The 24807-nt window shown below is 53.7% G+C and overlaps 1 protein-coding gene across 2 annotated transcripts in view; it reads right to left on the bottom strand.

The window, feature by feature from the left end:
• LOC116833715 (uncharacterized) overlaps positions 1-24807 on the bottom strand; it is a 53898-nt gene that overhangs the window by 858 nt on the left and 28233 nt on the right. Inside the window, exons 3-7 of one of the 2 annotated variants that reach the window (XM_032795399.2) lie at positions 7270-7320; positions 5644-5792; positions 4798-4920; positions 4155-4312; positions 2483-2550 (exon numbers count right to left, since the gene is read on the bottom strand). In XM_032795399.2, the coding sequence (XP_032651290.1) occupies positions 2512-2550; positions 4155-4312; positions 4798-4920; positions 5644-5792; positions 7270-7320 (520 nt within the window). In that variant the 3' untranslated portion in view covers positions 2483-2511. Of the gene's footprint in view, positions 1-2479; positions 2551-4154; positions 4313-4797; positions 4921-5643; positions 5793-7269; positions 7321-24807 lie in introns of those variants that run through there. The other variant, XM_032795398.2, reaches the window with a different exon arrangement.

The raw sequence follows: 24807 nt of genomic DNA, 5'->3' as shown, positions 1-24807 counted from the left end.
CCCATGGCAGCTCTCCACCCTCCACTTTGAAGCACCCCCACTGCCACAGCTCACCCCTGCTCTGCGCATGAGCACCCCATCGCTGCTTCACTTCTCTCGCCTCCCAGGCTTGCGGCACCAATCAGCTTAGGCGCTGCAAGCCTGGGAGGCAGGAGAAGTGAGGGGGGTCACGGCATGCTTGGGGGCAGGAGGCAGGCAGGGGTAAGCTGGGGTGGGGCGTTCCCCTGCATGCCACCCCCTTACTTGCTGCAGGCAGCCCTACCTGCACTCCCCTGCCCCAGCTCCTTCCGCCTAAATGCCAGCGGCGACCGGGGCGACCAAAGAGCCGGCTGCCGCAGTCACTGCCAAAGAAAATGGCGCCTCCCCCAAATCCTAGCACCCTAGGCGACTGCCTAGGTTGCCTAAATGGTTGCACCAGCCTCCCTTTCTAGCACCTCAAATGGAGGGCAGTCTTCGTCGTCACAGCCTGTCCCTACCCAACCTCCATCTCTTGGTCTACTGAGATGCTGGCTCCTGCCTCTGACTAGACCATGGGGCCAATTTCCGTCACCCACTTGTTACAGCTTCAAACCAGCCCCTTTGTGCTTCCCCAGGCTGCCTCTCCTATGTGGTAGCTATGCCCCGTAAGCATCCTTGGCGCTGTCTCATTAGCTACCTTCCAACCCTTCCTTAAAATGCTCCTTTGCTGCAATGCCGACAAAAAAAAAACCCAAACGTGACAAGAATGAGGCTGCTGGAGTGCTGAGCCCTCTGCCTGTCCTGCTGCCCAGTGCTGTCATTGTTCCCTGGTGCCCCCCTTGGCTGCCTGGCTCCAGCTCTTGGTGTGTGAACTCTACGGGGCACAGCTCAGCTTTATGTTGGGTGTTTGTACAGCATGTCACACACTGGGGTCCTGGAGCTAGAGCACGTGGGTGGTCTTCTAAAACAAATACCCCTCCTACCAAGACAGGCTAAAAACAATGGCCGTGTTTACATTAGGATTGTTACAGAGGTTAACCACACCTTTTTCCTAGTGAAGCCAGGTCCAAATGTTTCACATACAGGTCAGCAGATAAGGTCTCCTAATGAACCTGTGCAGGGGCTTGTATAGTGTTCCTCTTTTGCAGATGGGGAAACTGAGGCACAAGAGACTTACTTAGCCAAGGTTATCCAGCAGGCCAGTGTCAGAGCTGGGTGTAGAGCTCACACCTGCCTACCACTGCTGTCCTCTAACCTTGAGGTTTAGATGTAAAATCTCCAGGCCAGGGAGTCTGTCTCTGGCACATGGAAACAATATTTCTCGCTCTGTGGCTTCGCAGTGACTCCACAGAAGGGGGGATGTTTGTTACCCTCGCAGCCCTGCTGGGAAGGGATCCCCCTTGGTTCACAGCCAGGCCCCTGCAGAGTGAGCTGCGAGGCTGAGAGACTGGACGCTGGGGAGGTGGCTGAGCCCCAGAGGCTGAGCTGTAGCTGACAATCTCATGGAGTCCCAGCAGAGCTCTGCCTCGTTGAGATTTCCATGAGCAGCACAGGGAAGCAGCAAGTCTAGTTCTGGAGCATTTTGTCTGCAGGTCAGCACACTGCAGCCCTGCGCTACCCTTGTGGTAGGCATTGACTGAGGCAGGAAGAAGTGCCTGCTGCTTCCCTGCTTGCTCTGCAAGAGCCTCACCATCCCAGTGGGGCATGGAAATCCTGCTCTGAACGACATGGTGCAGAGAGAACGCGGGGCCTTCAATGTTGACTTGGGCCAGAGTGTCGGCCTGCTGCGCCCATGAGTGGGTGACGTTTTGGCTCTTTCTGGGCACGCGTCATTGCAACGTTCACTGAGATTCGTTTTCCAGCTCAGTGACGTGGGTCACGCAGGGAGGCGATGGGAAGGGTCCCCCAGGAGTCCCTGTTCTGCACCGGATGAAGCTGGCATTCGAGCAGAGTGGCCAAAGCCATGGGCGTTTTTCCTGTGGTACTAGGCATCTCTCAACCAATCAGGGCCCAGAGACAGGGCAAGACTCCACAATGAGGGACACAGGAAAAACAGGGAATGATGGGAGCTCTATGCTGCACGTGGCCTGAGCTCGCCAGCTAGTCCCTGAGCAGGAGAGGCGTGACGTGGGGCCTGGGAGGGGAACCTTGCAGTGGGAGACACAGGGCCGTGTACAGCAATGGCCTGGCCTGGGAGCCAACACCCCCATTCGTGGACAAAGCGAGGGCTGCCTGGAGTTCTACATGGGTCTTAAATCCACCACCGCGGGCCAGCCAGTCTAGCTCCTCAGGGGCTTTCAACCTGCCTTTCCCCCACACTACATTCCCCCCCGACTGCTAAAAGGAACAATCATAACACAGAGATTTCCCTCAGCGTGGTGGGGTCTCGTGCTGGTGGAAATGATGAGGCGCGGGACACGGCTTTGCTGCGCTAGCGCTGAGACTGGGTACACTCATGTCATGTGTGGCCCCAGCTGGCGGCCTTGAAAGAAATACAAACACAGGAAAGGAAATGCTAGCCAACCTGGGGAAGGCTGTGGCGCCCCAGTCCGGTTACTGGCTGCCCTCCGGGTCTGACGTGTGGTTTTTCATCTGCAAAGAGATACTACACTACGTTAGTCATCCTTGTGGGCCACATTTCCAGACCAGCCAGCATCAGCCACATGGACCAAAACACATGGCTCATGTGCACATGACTGCCTAGGGGTCCTCGTGCACAGCGCCGGCTTGTGTGGGCACGCATGGCTACCCACGGGTCCTGTGTGCGCACGACTACCCAGGGGTCCTGTGCATGGTCCCTGCTCTTGTGTGTGCACAAGGCTACCCATGGGGCCTGTGCACGCCCCCCGCTCGTGTGTGCTCAAGGCTACCCGCGGGGCCTGTGCACAGCCCCTGCTCATATGTGCACAAGCTTACCCGCGGGGCCTGTGCACAGCTCCTGCTCATGTGCACACGCTTACCCGTGGGGCCTGTGCACGGCCCTTGTTCGTGTGTGCATACGGCTACCCGTGGGTCAGTGATGTCAGGGAGATGTCAGGGCTCTGCCGTTGCCCTGCTCCACATGTCTGGGACACTGTTAGTCAAAGCATGCCCAGTGCCACTCGCTGACAAAGGTGCCCTGATTTATTAAGTTAATAGTAATTTGTCTTGGGAATTTAGTAAATGAGACGGATTTGTTTCAAAATCATGATGCTCTGTTACAAGCCTGCATGTTAGAAAATTGTTTAACAGCCCCTGGGTTGTTCCCTTTAATTGCATGAGTGTCCGGGGGGAGGCTGCCACGGTGACTGGCTCACCTGTGTCACTGGAGGGGCTGTCAACGCACCCAGCTATGATGCAGCCAGGCAAGGCAGCTTGGCAGGGTTGTGTGCTGCAGGTGGAGCCTGCTCCCTGGGCACTTCCTCGCTCCAGGCATGTTTATAGTGTCAGTGGCCTGGGCATGCCAGCTTTGGCCAGGAGGGTGGCTGGCTGGCTAGGGATACAGCCCAGGGGGAATCTATGTCCTGCAGGAAGCCCAAGCCTCTCCCAAAACTCTGTTCTAGCAGCACTCAGCTCCGGTGGCCCCATCTTGAAAACTAGCAACTAATTCATGGCACTAGGCACCTACAATGTCACGCCCCTGGCCTTGATGCCCGTCTCTCCACACGCCTGCACCAGCAGCTACATGCACTCAGCAGCCCTCCCCCTCCCATGGCGCAGCTCCTGCAAACGGCAGCTGGATGCGTGCAGGGGAGCCTGGCGTGATGAGGGGGGTCATGGCCGAGGCACACGGGCTGGAGATGGGCATTCCTCTGGCTCAGGGGAACGCCCAGCACATTTCCCCACGCAGGCACGTGAGGTCCATTTGGCTAAAAGCCAGAGAAAGCTAGCAGCCAAAAGCTCTCTCCCTGCCCGGGCCATGCACGGCCCATGACTGGGGTTGCCAACCCTGCCGGCTTTGCCGGGAGTCTCCCGGAATGGGTGCTCTCTGCTGGACGCTACTGATGCCAAACCAGGAGATTTTAGTGGCACAGCAGGCTCCCTGCCTACCTAAGGCGCGCGCAGCCCCTCCTGAACCCCAGCCCCCTGCCATAGCCCAGTGAAAGTGACGGGGGGATGGAATGAGGGGCCGGGCCCCAGCGAAGGGGTGGGGTGTGTCCATGTGATGAGACAGTTGGTAGCGCTACCCATGACAGAGCAGCTCCATTGGGACCTACCGTCTCCTCGGTGTCTGTGCTCTCCTCCTCACTGTCGATGTCCCTCAGGTCACTCGGCACGTCAGCAGCTGGGCTCTCCTTCCCTTGCTGCTCTCCCGCTGGGTACGAGGGCTCTTCGCTCACCTGAGCCTTCTTCTTCTTCTCCCCCTCCTTGGAGCCTGCAAGATCAGAGCAGCCCCTAGACAGCAGAGCTCTCTGGCTGCTCTGTGCTCTGCCCAGGAGGGACGTGCTCACAGGTCACTAGGGAAATGCCCCAGGCCAAAGGGCTGTTAGTCTGTGATGGCCAAAGCAGGGCCATGCAGCAGACAGCCAGGAGCCCGACAGTCACCCCCTAATCCTCCCAAAGAAGCAGGCTGCAGTGTCCTGCTAGCGAGCCTGGCGGGGGAGGTTCAATGGACCAGCCGGGTTAGCGGGGGGGAGCATTGCACTTATCCTCTCTGCACAGCGCAGCTCGGGCCATCTCTGGAGCTGTACTCAGAACCAGTTCAGGGGCGTCCCTGGGTACGCTCTCGTGGGCAGGGGTGGTTCCTGTCTGGCTGCTGGGCCTTCACATCTCCATATAGGGGCCACATGATCATAAACAGCCTATGTGCCTACTTGTGCACACCCAGTCTGAGAGTTACAGCCTCCCCACTCCTCTCACCTCTCTCCCCAGCCAGCCGCTCCCGCCGCTGGTCCATCCGATCCAGACTCTCCAGCAGACTGTCCACCTGGGCTTTGATCTGGCTCAGCTCCCCCTTGATGGAATGCAGCTCTTCGGCACGCACTGCACGAGGGAGAGGAGAGGAGAGGCCATTAGGCTCTGTGGAGATGTACCTCGCCTGGAAGCAATGGGGAGGGTGATCCCGGCGGGGTCGGCAGCCTGGCTGGGCAGCCCACCTCAGAGCCATTCTGCACACTTCAGCTCTTGGGGTTAAGCATCAGTTAAGTGCTGGGTGCTGCCATCTGAACCTCCAAGCTGCAGGCAGGTCCCTGTCTCCCGTTGCACCTGCTGTGTATTTCCTCTTCTAAATACACAGCAGTTGGGCCAAGCTTTTCCCTCCTGGAGGCACCTGGAAGGGGCCTGGGTTCTGGAACATCGGGCCCCTCTACAAGGCTCCCCAAATCCCTTGGCACATTGGAAGGTCCCAGCTTTGGGGGCACCTACGTTTGCAAACGCTGGGCCTGTCAAACTCACACGCCCGTTGGCCCAGGCACTGCTTTTCTGGGGCAGTTTTTGGAGATAGTGGCCTATAAAATCTGTTAAAAGGCGAAGTTCTTTCGCTGCTTAGGCTGGGGGCTCTTGACAGCAGGCTCCTTCCTATGGAGAATGTGCTCCCTGCAAGCAATGCTGAGTAGCCCCTGCCCTAGGCATGCTTCACCCCAGCCGTGCTGTCTGGTGCCTCGCTCTCCCCAGGACACCCTCCACTTCCTAAAGCAGTGATCCTCTCAGTGTCCCGCATCCCCTCCCGTTAGCCACCGCCCGCCCCCCGCAATCCGTGACGCTTACGCTTTGTCCGACCCAGTGGTGCGTTGCTGCTGCCTCTCGGCCCCGGGTGGGGGATCAGGCTGCTCTTGCCCCCTGCCCCCACGTGGACTCGTCTGGTCTTGACCGGAATGCGATTAATAAGGGGCGGGATCTTCTGATACCCGTACACCCTGCAAGGGGGAGCCACAGCCGTGTGAGGAGCGGGGCGAGGCCCTGGCATGATCCCCTGCGCAACGTGTCACAGGCACTGCACTGTCCTTGGGGGAAGAAGGGGCCTGCAGGATGAGCAGGGAGGATGGAGCCCCCTTCATGCCAGCAGGGAGCAGGAGTTGGGGGCAGAGAGCTGGAGGGGCTGCTAGCCCTGGAAATCACAAGGCCTGAACGCCGGAGAACGGCATGCAGCATGTTACAGAGGGGAGCAGGGGGCTGTGATCTGGCACAAGCCTTCCCACCTCAGGGCAGCGGGTGCTCTCAGGTGCAGTTGGGACGCCCTGCTCCATTCCTCCCTCCCTGGGCGTTCAGCGAGTGGGTGGTCTAGAGGCACATGGCTCCAAACATGCTGAGCCCCCAGCTGGAGCTGCACAGGAATCCATGGGGCAGCTGGTGGACGCTACAGCCCCAGCGTGCCTCCTGCACAGCAGCCACTGGGATCCGGATGGAGCATGGCCTCTGGGACATGAAGTCCTGCTCTATTACCAGTGAGCACTGCTGCAGGCAAGGACAATCCAGTGCAGCGCCGGGGTCCTGGCAAGCTGCCCTTGTGGCTCTGGGATGGGTGAAAAGTGGTACCCCCAGGCTAGTCTCCAAACCACCTGGCACCACATCTCTCACTGGAGGATTTCAGCTCCTTTGAACGGGCAGCCCCCTGCTCTTTACCTTCCCTGAGCGTTACCAGGATTCATGCAGCAGAGACAGACCATCCCTCCCAGCCCCCAGTGCACTTCGCTGCCTACTGACTGCCAGTGCAGCCGGAGGAAGCAATCTTGTTCAGTGGCTATTAATCCCCAAGGACTCTCTCTGTGCTAATTGGCTGCTATTAGGTAAAGGCCTAATGATGAGATCGGGGCCAGCTCCTTAGCCGGTGCAAATCAGCACAGCTCAGGTTGACTTCAAAGGAGCTGCCCGAGCCGACACTGGAACAGAGCCTGACTGCAAAGGCTCCCAGGGCCGTGGGTGTGGCACAGCTTCTACTCCCCCAGGGCCCTGCCGCAGCTCCCAGGTACTGGCTGACAGTTCGAGTCTATGGCATGTGAAGGTGTCACTGCAGCAGACAGGCACGCCCAGGCTGCTGGCACAGGCAGCAATAACAGTGAGCATGCGGCAGCAGGGGCAGCAGTGTGGGCTAGCAACCCAAGGGCACAGCCAGGCTCCCCTGGAGGTTTGTGCTCAGGTTACGTCTATGCTACTGTTACCCACGCTAGCTAGCTTAAAGCTGGCACGGCCACGCCTGGCCCATGCGGCAACCAGCTCTTCCTCTGCAGTGGACGTACCCTTAGGCAGATGAAATGTGGCCCCCTCTGTCCTGGTGCACTGAGAGCTGGGATACAGGGGGCAAAAGGAACTCAAACCCAGCGCTTCATCAGCCCCCACCCCCAAACACCAAAGGGGGAAGAACTGGTAGGTGCCCTGGGGCCTGACATCGCTCACCTGTACGGGAAATCGTCCCTGTAGAGCTCATAGTCCAGGTCACAGTTACTGCTGCAGAAGGAGAGAGAAGATAGCAAGGGTCACTCGTAGCAGTGAGCATGAGGGTAGCTGTGCCGCTCCCATGCCCCTGTCCCAGCAATGCCACTCAGCCATGGGGCCCGGGAACCCCCAGGAGGCTGCAGCAATGCTTAGTTGGTGAGATTTCTCTGCTTACACAGCATGGGGATTACCATGCGGAGCAGGGAGCATCTCTAGATCACGGGGAGGGATCAGCACTGAGCAGCATCTGCAGGCCACTGTGATATTTGCAATTGTGGGTGTCTCTGAATTAGCTGGGAGGAACAGTCAGGAGGGGCTGGCTGGGTTATAAGGCCTTTGCTTGGTGTGGGGAGTGTGTTTTATTTAAAATTTCCTGGGAACTTATTAGGTTTTTTTAAAAAAAAAATTACAAAGAATGGGGATAATTGGTGCAAGAAGTGAAGGTTGCCACTTTCTGGATAAATATCGGGCACGGCTCGCTCTCTTCTGCTGCTTCTGGAAGCTGTCAGAAAAACCCTCATGTTCTGAAACACAGTCAGCTACCACCTTCCCCTTTCAGCCCACTTCAGCATGAAACACAGTTGCCCACTTTTATTTGCTTTCAATGTAGACAACTCTTGCGCGAGGGCAGAGCAGGGCCCCCCTTGGTCCTGCCTCTGCTCCAAAAACCACTCCCAGACTCTCAGGTTCAGCAGTCACCGGCGCAGTTTATTTACAGGGTGCAATCCCACCACCTTCTCACCATATACAGCATGGGGGCTTCAGGCCGAAGGACTTCCCAGCTCTGCAGCCGGGGCTTCCCCTCTTCTGTCTGGCTTTTCTGGAGTCCCAGGCTAATCAGGCTGGGAGCTTCCCCCTTTGCCAATCAGGAACAGGTTTCTCTAGCCAGCTCCGATTTACCTCCTTTAATGGGAACTGGCGTGACACAGGGCTGGCTCAGCAGTTCATGCCCAGCCTCCTGTCACACACCTCCCACCCCGGCCTAACCACCAGGTTCATCCTTTCCCATCCCCTCTACCGGATTGGGCATTCCAGGGGAGTTCTCTTCTACCTTCGGGTGACCCCCTGGGGTCCTCCTTGTGGGATTCATTTACCCCCCTCTCCACAGAAATTACAGTGTGTGTGGGGTGGATATCCGCATAGGTCCACTGCAACCCACAGGTCCTCGCACCATTCGCACCCCCGGATATGTTCCCCATCCTTTTCCCCATTCTCTTCCGGCAGAGGTTCGGGGTTGGTCCCTACTTCCCCCTGGACACCCAGGGCCTCAGGTTTCTCAATCCACCAAGCAGGGCCTGGGCCTCTTCTCCTGGGGTCACCTTGTAGGGAGCTCCAGTGGGCCTTTCTCCTCTGCTAAGGGCCTTGAGAGGGATGTGTCCCCCATCCCGCCTTCCTCACTTCCTTCTTGACTCCGGCTGTTGTCTAGGGCTCTTCACAGCAATCTCCTGGGGAGATGGTCTCCCTCTCTATTGGGGCTTCGTGGTTTAGGTGGAAACCCTCTCCTTTTCCCCACTGTGGCTTCCTCCCACTGCCTCCTTTCCCTCCTGGGAAGGGGTTCCACTCTGTGCCCAACACCACCGGATAAAGCAGTCCCTCCACTACTCCGACCTGTCTCCACCAGAACTTGCCCCAGACCTCAAGGGGCACCTGGGCCATACGGACTGTCTCTCATCCCCATGGACACATTCAAGGTTTATCTTGGCTCTGGGAATCATCCAATGCAGCTTTACCAGCCACCTCTGGATAAGAAACCAGGCTGAGGCTGTATCTATTAGGGCCCTCTGTAGTTTCCTCCCCACCATCACCAGAACGGTGGACAATCTCTTCCCTCCAGCATTAGTCCAGCCACAAAACTCGGCCCAGCCACACTCCATGTACGGGCTGTTCCCCTTGTTATGTCCCTAGCCTCTGTTTGTCAGAAGGTGGAGCTGGATGGCAGGAGAGAGATCACTTGATCATTGCCTGTTACATTAATTCCCTCTGGGGCACCTGGCATTGGCCACTGTCGGCAGACAGGATACTGGGCTGGATGGCCCTTTGGTCTCACCCAGCATGGCCGTTCTTATGCTCTTAAATGGTCAGGCCCCAGGGGGAGCTCCTCGGGTGTCTTCCCTTTTCCCCTCTGGGCCCTTTCCGGGGTGTGTGTGTGTTCCTCTGGGCTTTCTCCCAGTCTCCCAGTCTTTGTAGGGTCGTCCCTCTTTCCTGGGGAAATTGGCCTCCGCATACCCCTCGGTCAGTTTCACAGCCCCCGCCACCATATTCGGTTGATGCCGCCTAACCCCTACTCGTATGCTGTTGGGGGGAGGCCCTGTAGGAACTGTTTCAGGATCAATGAGTCCATAATCCCCCCCACTGTCTGGGTGCGGGGCTCAGCCAGCACGTGGCCCAGTCCATCAACCTTTGGGCAAACTCCCGGGGCCACCCCCGCCCCTTGCTGACCGTAACTTCTAGTGGAATTTCTCAGAGGACAGTCCCACCCAACCCAGGACAGCTGGCTTTACCGCATTGTATTTCCTGGCCTGCTCCTCACTCAGGAGCATTTAAGCCACTTGGGTATTGCCTGCTAGATAAGGTGCCCCATCCTATCCAGCCCCCATGGCTACCCGCTCAGAAGTAGGTCACCTGCTGGGACCATCTTACATAGTCCTCTGCCCAGGTGGGACTCACCATTCTCTGCAGGAGCTGCTGTTGTACGCTGGCCTGCTCCTGCAGGCTTTTCTGCTGCTCGGCCTGCCAGGTAAGCAAATCCTGCCTCTCCACCTGGGGGGACTGCTGCAAGCTTTGCATAGCCTTCTGCATCTCCTCCTGCTGCTTTACCAGCCACTGCAGGGTCTCTTCCATCTCTGGGCCACCAAACTCTTGCGCTGGCTCAGGATCCCGGACAAGCCCCCGTGTGTAACAGGGCATAAGATGGCTCCCCTTGCTCTGCTCCAAAAACCACCCACAGACCCTCAAGTTCAGCAATCACCGATGCAGTTTATTTACAGGGTGCAATCCCACCACCTTCCCACTGTATACAGCATGGGGCCCTCAGTCTGAAGGACTTCCCAGCTTCTACAGCCAGGAGAGAAGAGCTCTCATCCTCCTTCCACTCTCTGGCTTCCCCTCTGGTGTCTGCCCTGCCCCACCCCTTACCATCCCCCAAAGCTTTTCTGGAGCCCCAGGCTAATCAGGCTGGGAGCTGTTTCCCCTTTGCCAATCAGGAACAGGTTTCTCTAGCCAGCTCTGATTTACCTCCCTTAATAGGAGCTGGCATGACAGAGCTGGCTCAGCAGTTCGTGCCCAGCACCCTGTCACGACTCTCCATGCTATCTGTAAAGCTGGTACGTGTATGCGACAAGCATGAAACTGACAACACGATGTATACCAGCACTGATCCAGCTCCCCAGTCAGAAAGGAGAGATAGCAGCTAGGTCACCTAGAACACTCATTTCTCCTTCCAGAGCAGGGATTTGGATCTTGTGTGTTCCTGCACTTCCAAACTTAAGGGGGAAATTAGTAAAAGCGGAATTATGGCTTTTGTAAAACCCAAGAATTTTTCAGTAAAAATGGAACAGGAATGGCCTTATAGGGAGACGGGCACTGAAGGGGTGTCTCTGGGTGAGTGGGACACTGCCACTGAGGCTCACTCTGGATTCTCAGGGCATTTAGATTCCTCCAGGAAGTTTATTACTGAGCATGTCTGTGTCTTAGCAGGGAGTTTAGACAGAGATGAGCCCCCTTCAAGCAGTCTGAGCAGGACCCATTATCTGGGAATCTGCAGTTATAGGTTTCTGATGTTAAATATCATGGTTTCTGGTTTTGTGCACACACTATCTGGTCTTTCAGCTCCAACTTAAGAAGAATCTGTCAGGGAGAGCATCTCCAAGGCAAGAAGCCAGCATGCCTGTAATAAATCATGCACCATGAACCAGAAGTTTGGGGTCTGCGTGAAGGATGTAATAAAATATTCTGTAAAAGCTCATTTTGCTGCTTCAGCTCTTGCAGAGTCAGTAGCTGTTAGATTAATACTAATGTGAAGCTTTGCTTTGGAGTATCACCACTCAGGGAGGGTGCCAGGGGTAGGGGAAGGATGCAGAAGTCCAAGTTTCCCTGGGGTCCAGTGTTTCTATTACATCAGCACAAACATCATCATCAATCATCATCATCATCATCATCATCACCACTTGGGGGGAGGGATAGCTCAGTGGTTTGAGCATTGGCCTGCTAAACTCAGGGTTATGAGTTCAATCCTTAAGGGGGCCACATAGGGATCTGGGGCAAAAATCAGTACTTGGTTCTGCCTAGTGAAAGCAGGGGGCTGGACTTGATGACCTTTCAAGGTTGCCTCCAGCTCTATGAGAGGGTATATCCCCATGGGGGGGGGGGAGTGAGACAAAGGAAGGGCTTGTGATTAAGACACAGGGGTGGGAATCAGGACATCTGAATTTGGTTCTCTTATAGTTCCACTATATGATTTTAGAGGAGTCAGTTTCCCTCTCCGTATAATAGGGATAATGATCCTCACCTCACCCAGAAAAATGGTTTTGAGCTTTAGTTCATTCATGTTTGGAAAGTGCTTTGGAGACTTTTGGCTAGAAGGGGCTGGTGAAGGGCAAAGGATGAGAGGTGACACCATGGTTTAAAAGTTTGGGAGACCGGAAGTGAGAATGTAGGCGGCTTCCAGCTGGGCATAGGTGTTACCTATCAGCTCTGTGTTCTTGGGGAACCAGGGTGCAGTACCCAGCCTGTCTGACTCGCAAAAGACCATCCCCTCCCCCAGCCTTTGCTTGAACCAAAGCTGATCAGAAGAAAGACTTACAAAAAGCAATGAAAAGGTAGTGGAAGGCATCTCCATTAGCATACACAATGGAGAACAGAGATTCCAAGGCAAGAACCGCCCAGAACTCTGTAACCAGAAAACCAGGGAAGCAGTGCATGATGGGGGATCTCTGCTCCAGATGTTAACAAACCCACACCTGCACACACCCAGCTCAGCAACTATCAGACCAGTTCTAATAATAAATCCTTGATTGGTATCCAAAATACTGACGCTGCCTAATTGCATTGTGAGCTCCCTCCAAGGAACATTGCCCACAGCCAGGAATGAGCAGTTCCTATTGTCTAGCCTGAACAAAACAACTCTGGTTTACTCCCTTGTTTACACATAAACAAATCTAGTGTTTTCCCTTGAACCATTGTTCTCTCCCTACAAATAATCCCCTACCCATGCTCAAGCAAGTGCTCGGATGCCTGGATCCAAAATCTGCATCAATGCCACTGGGACTTCATCTTCTCCTGACCGATCGTGCTGGGGGCTCTGCCTGTCTCCAGCACTCAGCTACCACCAGCATTTGGGAACCCTGACCGGTTCAAGCTTCACGGTGTGGTGAGAACCCAGCGTGTAGCCTTCTGACCCTGACTTGTGTGATCAGTTACAGTTTTCTAAACCTGACTTTTATAATCAAATTTAAGTTAGATTTAATATTATCACTGTTTTGTTTGTTTTTCTCCCCTTGTACGGTTATTACGTGGCAATAAATAACATTCATGGTTAAGCTGGTTGCTTCTCTCTCTCCCTCCTTTGTGGGTGTTTTTTGGCTTCCTCATTCGCTCTGCAGCAACACTCCTCGTACCTAAGCTAAACATCCCTGGAGTGCCCAAAAATCAAATGGGCTTTGCTCATCTCATCAAGTTGGTTATGACCAGAACAATTGTAACGTGAAAATAGGGACAGGGACATGCTGAATCTGGGACATCTGAGGGTGGTAGCTTGGAAGTGCTGTTCAACCCAGCCTACTGGGTCCAGGGACATACAAGGAGTCAGCTTGAGAGTGCTGATTAACCCGGTCCTCTCAGATACACGCACGTGCATGTGGGAGAGAGAGAGGGATTGTGGGGAACCTAGGTCCTGCAGAATAGCTCCACTGGGAGAGAACTTGCAGAAGTGGAGCTCTGCGTGAGGACACAAGTGACACAAGCAGTACCTTGACAGAATGATAGAACACCCCCTCCCCAATAAATAAGCAAATCCTACAGTCACGGGCAAGTCTGGTAACATATAGGACACATCATCAGGAGAATAAGAGTTGCGAGAGAACATGTTCCACTCCTCCACCATGCAACAGCTGGCTGCAACCAGGTAAAGCAATCACAGGTGTGAATATTTTTGTTGACTCATTATTCAGTTCAATAAACCACAGAACCAAATCTGAGCTGATCTGTTCAGAATGTGTTTTCCCCATTAGCAAGAAGTTACGCACCCTTGTGCAGTAACAACGGTTCTTTAAGATGTCTCTTCCCTATGGGTGCTCCACTGTAGGAGTGTGTGCACCCCACACTGCTAATCGGAGAATTTCAATAGCAGTCTGTCCCACACTCGTGTTACCTCACTCACCTCAAGGCTTGCCAGCATGTGTGGGCATTTCCCTCCTCCATTCCTTCTCTACCACAGAGTCAACTGGAAGGAACTCTGGAGTAGAGGGGGGGAGGGTAGGTCGTGGAGCATCCACAGGGGGACCCACCTCGAAGAATCGTCATTAGGGCACAAGGTGGGTATCTTCTTCTTCAAGTAATGTCCCTATGGGTGCTCCAATGTAGGTGACTCTCGAGCAGTATCCACCACTGGAGGATGGGACTTTCGAGTCAAGTCTGATATAGACGACAGTCCTGCAGCATCGAATTGGGCGTCTGTAGCTGAATCCCCCATAGTGCTATGCAAAGGTATGCACAGATAGAGATCTGCAGAGCAGCTGGCTGGGTGACATGGGGACCTTAGAGAAGGTGACTGACGAAGAGATTGACCTCATGGAACATGTGCATATTGAAGATGGGGGTGTTACCCCACACAGTTGGTAGCAGAGTCTAATACAGACAGAGACTCACTTGGAGAGCCGCTGAGATGAGATTTACTACCCCTTTTGATCTATCCGCAATGGAGAGGAAGAGTTTCAGAGATTTTCTAAAGACCTTTGTTCTGTCCAAATATAAGGCCAAAGCTCTTTTCACGTCGAGCATATGGAGGACAGCTTCCCTGTTGTCCTCAGGAGGTTTCGGATAAAGGCCTTGGCTACACTAGAGAGTTACAGCGCAGTTAGTGGCTTTATAGCGCTGTAACTCACTCCCTGTCCACACTGGCAAGGCACATACAGCACTGTATCTCCCTGGCTACAGCGCTGCTTGTACTCCACCTCCACGAGAGGAATAAAGAGTATGGCGCTGCTGCTGCAGCGCTGGGGTGCCAGTATAAACAGGGAATAATCTTAGTACGCCGTAACTGACCTCCGGAAGCTTCCCATAATCCTTTAAAGTAAGGATTACTCTCTTTGTTTTGTTGTGAACTCCGGGCTCCCCGAAGCTGCTTATCAAAAAAACAAACACAGCTAGTGTTTGCTGTGACTGAGCAGAGGCAGGCAGGGGGCTCCCTTTGGAACGCCCACAGCTAGTGTTTGCTTGAGGAGAGAAGTGGCACGGCGCGCGGGAGGGAGGGAGAAGGGGTCCGTTTTGGGGAGGTTGCTTATCAGCTGCTATTTACCTTCAGTGAGTGAGAGGCAGGTGGGGGAGGGGGTCAGAACTTGCAAGGCAGCTGCTGACACAGTGTCGGCTCCAAAAATCCACACTCTCTCTCTCCCCCACACTCCGTCACACTCCAGCCCCCCACCTTTTGAAAAGCACGTTGCAGCCACTTGAATGCTGGGATAGCTACCCATAATGCACCGCTCCCAATGCCGCTGCAGATGCTGCAAATGTGGCCACGACAGTGCACTGGCAGCTGTCAGTGTGGACAGACTGCAGCGCTTTCCTTACTCAGCTGTACGAAGACAGGTTTAATGCTCAGCGCTGCACAGCTGCAAGTGTAGCCATACCCCAAATATTGGAAGCTGCATAAGTTGATTCATGTGAAATGCAGAAGCCACTTTAGGGGTGAACTTCGGATGGGGTCTGAGTGTGACTTTGCCAGGGAAGAACACAGTAAAAGGGGGATGCGCCATCCAAACTCATATCTCCCCTATCCTGGCTGAAGTGATGGCAACGAGGAACGCTTTCTGAGTTAGTGAACAGGCCATGGTCTCAAACAGTCAGTTCTTTTCACATTAGGTTGAGGTGCTGTTAGGGATCAGGGGCCTGGGTTGTGGGAAGAGGTTTGCTATGCCTTTAAGAAACCTCTTCATAGCTGGGTGGGAGAGGATTGAGTAGGCTTCTACCTGGTGGTGGAAGGTTGCAACTGATGCGAAATGAACCTTCAGCAAGCTAACAGAGAGATGTGATTTCTTTAAGCTTAACAGGTCATCTAGGACCACCGGTATGGTGGCTGAATTAGGGGTGACCCCCTTGGGCTGGCACCTCTTCCATTTCTGAAGGTAGGTATGACAAGTAGTGCCCTTTCTACTGTATAATAGCACCTCCTGTTCCTCCTCAGAGCAAGATGTTTCTGTGTGTTGGAACCATGAAGGAGCCATGCTTTGAGTCACAGGATCTGCACACTGGGGTGGAGGGTGTGACCCTCATTCTGCGACAGGCGGTAGAGTCATCAGCAGACATCATGCCAGTTGCAACAGGTAAGGGTACCACATCTGCCTGGGCCGGGGTGGATGATCAGAATGATCTTTGCTTTTTCCATTTTTATCTTCAGCAGGACTTTCAGTAATAGAGGGACTGGAGGAAAGGCGTAAAGAAGGCCTTTGTCCTAAGGAAGGAGAGCATCTACCATGAAGTGTTGTTTGATCCCCACCCAGGAGCAGTACTCTGGACATATTTTGTTCCGGTGAGCAGCAAACAAGTCTATTATCAGAATCCTCTATTGTTGGAATATGTCATGCAGAATCACTGACTATCTTCCATTTACGGTCACGTGGGAATTTGCGGCTGAGACTGTCCACCATCCTGTTGTGTATTCCCAGTAAGTACATCTGACAAAGCGGGGATTTTCCCTTGTTATATTGTATGTGAGCCTATATGAGTCTTACTGTGTTGCATGAATGCTCTCTGTGCCTCAGTTTCCCTGTGTATTGCACCAATATCTAGGCGGTGGAAATAAGGGTGTGTTACTTTTGTGGGGGCTGCTCCAGCTGCCTGCATGGATGCTATGCCCGTCCCTTCATAACCTGAGACCCAGGAGGGGGATGTGACCAGATGACTCGAACAGCTTAATGGGACTAAATCAGGGGGCCCAGATAATCTTCATCCAAGAATATTAAAGGAACTGGCACATGAAATTGCAAGTCTGTTAGCATGAATTTTTAATGAAATCAGTAAACTCAGGAGTTGTACCATATGACTGGAGAATTGCTAACATAGTTCCTATTTTTAAGAAAGGAAACAAGGTGATCCGAGTAACTACAGACCTGTTAGTTTAACAGCCGTAGTATGCAAGACCTTGGAAAAATTTTGAAGGAGAAAGTAGTTAAGGACATTGAGATCATTGGTAATTGGGACAAAGTACAACATGGTTTTACAAAAGGTAGATCGAGCCGAACCAATCTGATCTCCTTCTTTGAGAAGGTAACAGATTTTTGAGACAAAGGAAATGCAGTGGATCTAATTTACCCCGATTTCAGTAGAGCATCTGATATGGTTCCACATGGGGAATTATTTAAATTGGAAAAGATGGCTCTGGATCCCCTCCCCCTAAGACGGACATTGCTATCACAGAAATCACTGATTTTTCAGCCAACTCTGTTCTATGCTGTGTTCCTGTTGACTAATAAACCTTCTGTTTTACCTGCTGGCTGAGATTCACATCTGACTGTGGAGTTGGGGTGCAGGGCCCTCTGGCTTCCCGAGGAGCCCTGTCTGGGTGGACTTGTTTGGGAAAGTGCACAGCATGGAAGGGGATCACAGAATATCAGGGTTGGAAGAGACCTCAGGAGGTCATCTAGACCAAGCCCCTGCTCAAACCAGGACCAATCCCCAGACAGATTTTTGCCCCAGATCCCTAAATGGCCCCCTCAAGGACTGAACTCACAACCCTGGATCTAGCAGGCCAATGCTCAAACTGCTGAGCTCTCTCTCCCCACCAGCTATGGAAGCTTCTTGTCCTAGAGACAGTCTGCTCAGAGAGAGGAGGCTCCACCAGAGTCCTGACGGGCTTTGTATGGACTACTTCCAGAGCATCGCCCTGGTGACTCTGTGACTGTAGGTGGTTGATATTAGGACATTATGGGAGATGCACTGGTTCCACAGCTTTAGTGGAATGAGACCTGGTGTGCCTCCCTGCTGGTTTATGTAATACATAAAGGCCAGGTCGTGCATCATGACCTCTATGTGCATTTCCCTGATCAGGAGGAGGAAGTGAGCGCACACATTTCTGACTGCTCCGGGCTTGAGCAGACTGATACGGAGGCCTGTCTCCACAACAGACCACGTGCCCTGTATTGTGTGACCACTGAAATGTGCTCCCCATCCTATGAAGGATGCGTCGGGGGTCAGAAGAAGGGATCGGGAAGACTGAGAAAACGGGATTCCCGTACACAGATTTCTCAGGTCCTTCCACCAGGTTAAGGCTTTCTTGACCCTGGTGGGCACTGATATGTTGTCTCTGTTCTGCCTGCAAACTGAATCCAACCACGCTTGAAGGCATCTCATGTGTAGTCTGACATGAGCAATTTCTGACGTGCCCACGGCCATGTGCCTCAGAAGCTGAAGGCAATGCCTGGCTGAGATATGGGGGCTGGACTGCGCTCTCTCTCAATGAGGAGAGACTGAGAAATCTGTGATGTAGGAGGAGCACCCTCGCCTTAGTGAAGTCGAGGTCAGCATCTATGAATTCTAGCCTCTGTACCGGTGTTAAGGTTGATTTTTATTCGTTGATCTGTAGGCCAAGATTCAGAAACAGGTCCCATGTGGTCTGAGTGACTCATTGGGCCTCTGTGCAGGACTGTGCCCTAAGAAGGCAATCATCCAGGTAGGGATAAATCATTATTCCCTGAGTGCGTACCTGAGCTGCTACTACCAAGAGGAGCTTGGAGAACACCTTGGGGGCCGATGAGAGGCCAAAGGGAGTGCTCTGTACTGGAAGTGGTGCTGGCCTGGCCTGAATCTGAGGTAACACCTGTGACTTGGTATGATAGAAATGTGGAAGTATGCATCTTGAAGATCAAGGGCCGAGAGCCAATCTCCTTCCTCAAATGCTGAATGATCACTGATGGGTGACCGTCTTGAATTTCTGCACTTTGACATATCGGTTGAGTGCTCTGAGGTCCAGTATGGGTCTCCAGCCTCCCTTTTATTTTGGTATCAAGATGTAGCAAGAGTAGAAGCTTTGCTTTTGAGGTGCACAGGCACAGGTTCAATAGCTCCTACTCTGAGGAGATGGTTTACCGCTTGACGTAGTGAACTCTCATGAGAAGGGTCCCTGAAGCAGGATGGGGAAGGGAGGAGAAGTAGATGGCATATCTATTCTGGATGATCTCCAGCACCCACTTGTCAGAGGTTACCCATTCCCAGATGCTGTGGAATGGGGCAAGGCAGTGTCCAAAAGGAGGAGTGGGGTTTCCCAGCGTAAGGTGGTGAGGAGTGTTTGTCTCGACCAACCTGTCAAAACTGCCACTTGGAGGTTAAGGGGTCAGATGAGGACAGCTGTGGTCCCGATTGCTTTTGCTTGGGGAACCTTGATTTCTTTCTCTGTGGCTCATAGGATCCCTGTGATGAGCACTGAGGCACGTACTGCGATGACCGGGACTTAAACAGCAGCTGAGGGCTGTATTTTCTCTTGTGGGCCAGCACGTATCCCTAGGTCACGCAAGAATCCTTCAATGTGTGAAAGGAACATCTGTCTTTTCAGTGAACAACTTCATTCCCTCAAAGGGAAGGCCACCCCCCACTGTGGGTTGGACCTTTTTAGGGAAGCAGACAACTGCAGTCATGAGGCCCTTCTCATAATCATGGATGCGGAACTTGAACATGCAGCCATGTATGCTGCATCTAATGTGGTCTGCAGAGACGTTTTTGCCACCTGCTGGCCCTTGTTAATTATGGCCATAAATTGGCCTTCGTGGGAGTCCAGGAGCTGATGAATAAAAGAACCTAGTTTCACATAATTCTGGTAGTCATATTTGGCCAACAAAGCCTGGTAATTAGCCACCTGGCACTGAAGAGTGGCTGATGAAAATGCCTCTCTGCCAAATAGATCCAACCCTTTCCCGTTTTGGCCATATAGGGTGGATTTAAACTGGAACTGGCAGCTCCTAGAATTAACTGGATCCACAGTGATGGAATTGGGAGGCAGGTGGGAGAATAGAAATTCCGTGCCCTTCACCAGTACGTAACACTTTTTGTCTGCTCGATTGCATGTCAGCGGGACGGACACAGGGGTCTGCCATATAATTCTGGCAGGATCCAGGAGCACCTCTCAGCTGGGAAGGCCACTCTGGCAGAGGTAGAAGAGTGGAGAATGTCCACCAGTTTGTGGTGAGGCACAGTCACTTGGTGCAGCTGTGTTTGCAGGGCTTCTGCCACACTCTGAGCTAAGTCCTGGAATGACTTAAAATCATCCATCACGGATGGCAGTGGGGGAATCAGCCCTCGTCAGGTGAAGGCAATGAGAGACGAACTTGAAGGGTGTCTTCCCTTTCTGCTTCAGCCTCAACTTCCTCCCCGCAGGTGCTCAGGAGGTTCCGAACCTTTGACGTCCCAGCTGAAGGAAGGTGCCTCCTTACCTGCTGGTACACCACGCTTGGCGTCTGGGAGGCTTGTTGCCTCTGGGCCTGCCAGGAGTCCCAGTCCAGCCCTTGAGGGTAGGGGGCTGGTGCCTGGTACTATTGCTGCCCAAACCATGGAGTTTCAGGGTCCCTGATGAAATTGGGATCCCTATGGAGGGTAGGATGAGCGGTGGGAACCCAAGTGCTCTTGCTCACTACCTGACTCTGATGTGGAGAAAGGTGGTGCACGGCATGGAGATGTCATTGAGACCAATGCTCTGGGAGAATTCGGCAGTGGAGCCCTGGTACTGCGTCGGACACAGAGATCTGTGGCATACTGGAAATCCACTGGTGTGGATGGTGTTGGTACCAGTTGTTGTCAGTGCCAAGAAGCCTGTACCGATGGAGTGGAGACACAGATCTAATCGTATGGTCCACCGCCCACCTCCTCCTCCGCCCCCCAAGCAGCAGTGGGGGTCCCGGGCCACGCACCGCCACCCATCTCCCCCCCAATCCCAAGCAGCAGTGGGGGTCCCGGGCCACGCACTGCCGCCCAACTCCGCCCCCCACCCCAAGCAGCAGCGGGGGTCCTGGGCCATGTATCGCTGCCCCCTCAGCACCCGCGGTTTTAGTCAGGGGTATACAGTAAAAGTCATGGACAGGTCACAGGCCATAAATTTTTTGTTTACTGCCCGTGACATGTCCACGACTTTTACTAAAAATACCTTTGACTAAAACGTAGCCTTAGCCGTGAGCTACCCCTATCAGAACACACCTGCTTCGCTGCTGAAGGACACAGAGAGCCCAGCGCTATGCCACTCTTCTGCCAGAATTAGCCTGGTGGGCCCCTGGAACTCAGGAGAGCAGGTTCAATTCCTGTCTGTGCCACAGAATCCCTGTGACACCTTGGGCGAGTCACTTAATGGCACTGTGGTTAGTTCCGAATCTGTAAAATCGGGATCATAATCCTCCTGTTTGGTTAGATTATTTCATGTCTATCACAGTATCGCAGCTGAGGTCAGGGCTCCCTGGTGCATGGCACCGTACAAACACATTGGCTCTTGCAAAGTGCTGACAGACTAGACAAGACAGAAAGGAGGTGAAAACAAAGGCGGAGAGAGGAAGTGACCAACCAGGTGAGGGGCACAGGTGGGGCTCAGTCCCAGTCTTTCTCCCTACCTACTAGGCCATGAGAGGGAGGAGGTTAGTCCTGCCTCTGCCCCTGACTCAATCAGTGACCCTGGAAAGATCACTGTGCCTCAGTTTCCCCATCTTAAAAACAGACAGGCTGCAGGCAGGTGGGACTAGTGAGTTAAGAGAATTTTTTCCATCTCTAATTACTATAAGTCTATTAGAAGTCCCTGGTCACAGAGCCTGGGAGCCGGTTTTAGGCGCAGTACACAAGGAACTATTTTTATGGCTGAAATCCCAACTGGATATCCAGGATCCCTGATCCTTCGTGGCCCGTGTCACCCACTGACAGCTTCCACTGACAGACTCTCACCGAGTCACTGGGCGATGCGCTGGAACTACTCCATATGAAGCCAGCCACGACTCTGGGGAAGCCGCCTCTCTCTGAGCAGACTGTCGCCAGGGCAAGAAGCCTACAAAGCTTCGATCTTCCTGGGTCTGGCCTCAGAGCATTCAGCCTCCCCTTCTACATGGCACGCTTCCCGTAGCGAGTCCACTCGGGTGGGGCTCCTGGGGAAGCCAGAGGGCCCTGCACCACAACTCCGCAGTCAGCAGTGACTCTCAGCCAGTTGGTAAAACAGAAGGTTTTTTAGTCGACAGGAACACAGTGCAGAACAGAGCTGTTACAGACATCGTGACTTTCAGCTAAGTCCATTTTGGGGAGTTCTGGGCCAGATGCCCTGGACTCTCCCTCTCCTTCTTCCAGTGCCCCACAGCACATTGCCCGCTTCCAGCAACCCGACATCTGACCCGCCCCTTGCTCCTCCTCCTGGTCTGTGCCTTGCTTTCCGCAAAGCATCACTTGGTCGTTACCTGGTTGCATCCCGCTCCTGAGTCTCAGGTTACAAAGGGCACCAGTTATAGCATCCGTGCAGGCAGCTGGAGCAGCCTCACCTGCCCCAGAGGTCTCAGCCAAAGTCACACCCCCTCGTTCCCACCAAGGTATTGGTGCAGCACACAGGGAAACTGAGGCACACAATATTCATGTAAAACAGTAAAACTCACATAGGCTCAGTTAATAAGACTCACATATAACATAACAAGGGAAAATCCCCACTTGGTAACACAGGCCACTGGCCCCGTAGGGCAGGAGAGGCAGCCTCTGCACTACAGTGCTGCTAAAGTGCCTGCACCCAACCACAACACATTAGGGGAAGCTTGAGAAGCCAGGACACAGTGCTCCAAGGTCAGAGCAGGATAGTGCCAGGGGCTTATCTCCCCTTCTCCAACGGCTATTTCAGGGTGCGGGAAGGACTCTAGCCCACATGCTACAGGCGGCCAATGAGAGCTGGAATTCCCAGCCAGGAAGGAATCTTGGAACATGTGAGCTCACATAGCAAAACAAGACAGCTTCTATTGCGCGCATATACACACTCACACCCCCACGTGTAGCTGAGAAATTCAAGCAACAGCTACAAAACACAGCCAGGAATCCGAGATGGCCTCCTCTTTCGTTTCTGCAAACCACATGCCTCAGGCTTATGGGCCAAGGGTGTTCTGCCCCGGTCCCGGTCCTCATTAGACTGAGCTGTTCTTTCCTCAGGCCCCGTGGCCCCTCCTTGAGAATTTAATTTCAAACCACAGGTCAAAGCGCTTCCAGCAGGGGGAGGGGAAACGCTCTCCCAGCCTCCCCGTCATCTACGTACTTTGGGAGGGAAACATCTAAACAAGAGTGGGGTCAGAGCCAGACTATGCTGCACCCAGCAGAAGAGTGGTTCCAGATCCAAACTCCCCACAGACCAAGACCAAGCCACTAAGGTGAACAACCCCAAATTCTAGGACGTTCAGCTCAAGATCTTGAATTCTGGCATTCAGGGGGTGAGTAAGACAGGAGAGTTGACACAGTGCAAGCAGTTGGTGGCTCTGTAGCTCATTCACTCTGCAGACACCTTTGTAAAAGACGGATCCCCTCCCCACACTGACCCATCCCCTCTACCCATCCCTGCTCTGCTGCTTGGCTCTCCAGTGGCTCTCCTGACCACAGGCGGTGCATGGCATCCTCTCCCCAGCATCCAAAATATCATTTGAAACAAACACCTTGGACTGATGAAAATCAAGGCGAAGGAGTTGGGGTGAGCCCTATGAGCTGCACAGTCATATTTCAGCAGGAGGATTTGACATGTGACCCCTCCAGCATCCCCCCTGTAGTGGCATCCAGTTGGGAAAGGAGAGTCCACCAAGGCCATAGAGAGAGCAGTGAGATTTCACTACAAAGCGAGTGTTTCTGGCCATAGAGGAGTGTGCTCTGAAGTGGCACCCAACCCCTGGGACCCTTTCTTCACTATCTTGCTGAGCTCCAGCCCTATCAGACACAATGGGGAGGGAAGTCCAGGTTGTGCACAGGGCTCATGGCATGAAAAGACGTCAGAGTTTGGGGCCAGATTCCATGAACAGCTGCGATGAGATGGGAGAGCTCAGACAAAATGTTACCAATGACAGCTGCAGGGATCACGGCTCCTCCCACCGAGCAGTAGGGTGGGATGTGAAGACGAGCACGTTCTACTGACACTGCCGAGGCGGCAGAATGGTCTGATCCAGGGATAGGCAGAGAGCCACAGACTCCACTTACACCCTTTGGTGGGTTGTCGTGGTTGAGGAGGAAGCAGGCCATGCTGTCCCAGGGCAGCGCGGCAGAGCAGCAAGTCCCGCAGTGGCATCACATGCATTGGCCTGCCTGTGTTCAGCTCCCTGATTTTGGGAAGGGGGACAAGGCCATGCCCTCGACTTGCCTTTGCGCTAGTCCCCACTGCCCATTTGGTAGCCCCTGGGCACTGTCCACCAGAGCCAACCCGGAGGGAGCCTGCTGGGATCCACCTCCCTCTCTGGCTCCAGCAGGTGCAGGCTCAGGGTGATAGGAAAAGTCACTTCTTGCCTCCTTTCGCGGTCTTCTGCTTGGTGCTGGCAGAGCCTCTCACCTCATCCCTCCCTCTGGGTAGAGATGGTGCTGCTGTCTTCTCTCTCGGCTGATGAGCCAAACAACATGTCTAAGGCCAGCTGCAGCCCCTTGGCTACCCGTTGCCCATTCCTGGTCTCATGGTTAAATGACAGAACTAGGTGGCTGGGGGCTAGGTTCTGCTCTTTGCTCTGTCTCAGACTTGCTGTGCGACCTGGGCAGGCTTGTGCTGGCCTTGCTCCATGCCTCTGTTTCCCCACTTGTAAAATGAGGAATAACGATATTTGTCCTTGTCAAATGCTTTAAGACCTTTGGGTAACAACAGCAAACATCAGTGCCAGATGTTATTACCTTGGCATTTGGGCTGGACCTCGAGACTTCCAGGAAAAGTGTCAAGGGGACCTCTGATCGCCACAAGCGGGGACAACCTTGCCCAGAAGATAGCGTCTCCAACAGTGCCTAACAACCTGGGGTGGGAGCAGCTGGTTTGGCTCTGGCTCCAAGGGGAGAATCATCATTGCCCAATGCCCTAGCACCCAGCTGGGGTACGTACAGCAGCTCTGGAGCACTGATCAGCTTGCTCTGTAGCTGATAAGCACTGTGCATTGATCAAATGCACCGGGGTGGAGGGAGCAATTGGCTCCCGTTCCTGCCTTGCTCAGAGGACGTGGCTGGTTCTGGATTTCAGGTCGCAGGAGGCTGTGGTATTTTAGAAGGTTTTAGGAATGGTTCATGCTGGTCCGACAGACAACAATAGCAACAGCCCTCCATTTAAAGGCACAGTGCAGCAGCTCTTTG

Source organism: Chelonoidis abingdonii, chromosome 19 (genome assembly GCF_003597395.2).
Source record: "Chelonoidis abingdonii isolate Lonesome George chromosome 19, CheloAbing_2.0, whole genome shotgun sequence".
In the NCBI taxonomy this organism is placed as follows: domain Eukaryota; kingdom Metazoa; phylum Chordata; order Testudines; family Testudinidae; genus Chelonoidis; species Chelonoidis abingdonii.
The sequence above is the reverse complement of the archived record's forward strand: the minus strand, read 5'-3'. Positions and strand labels throughout refer to the sequence as shown.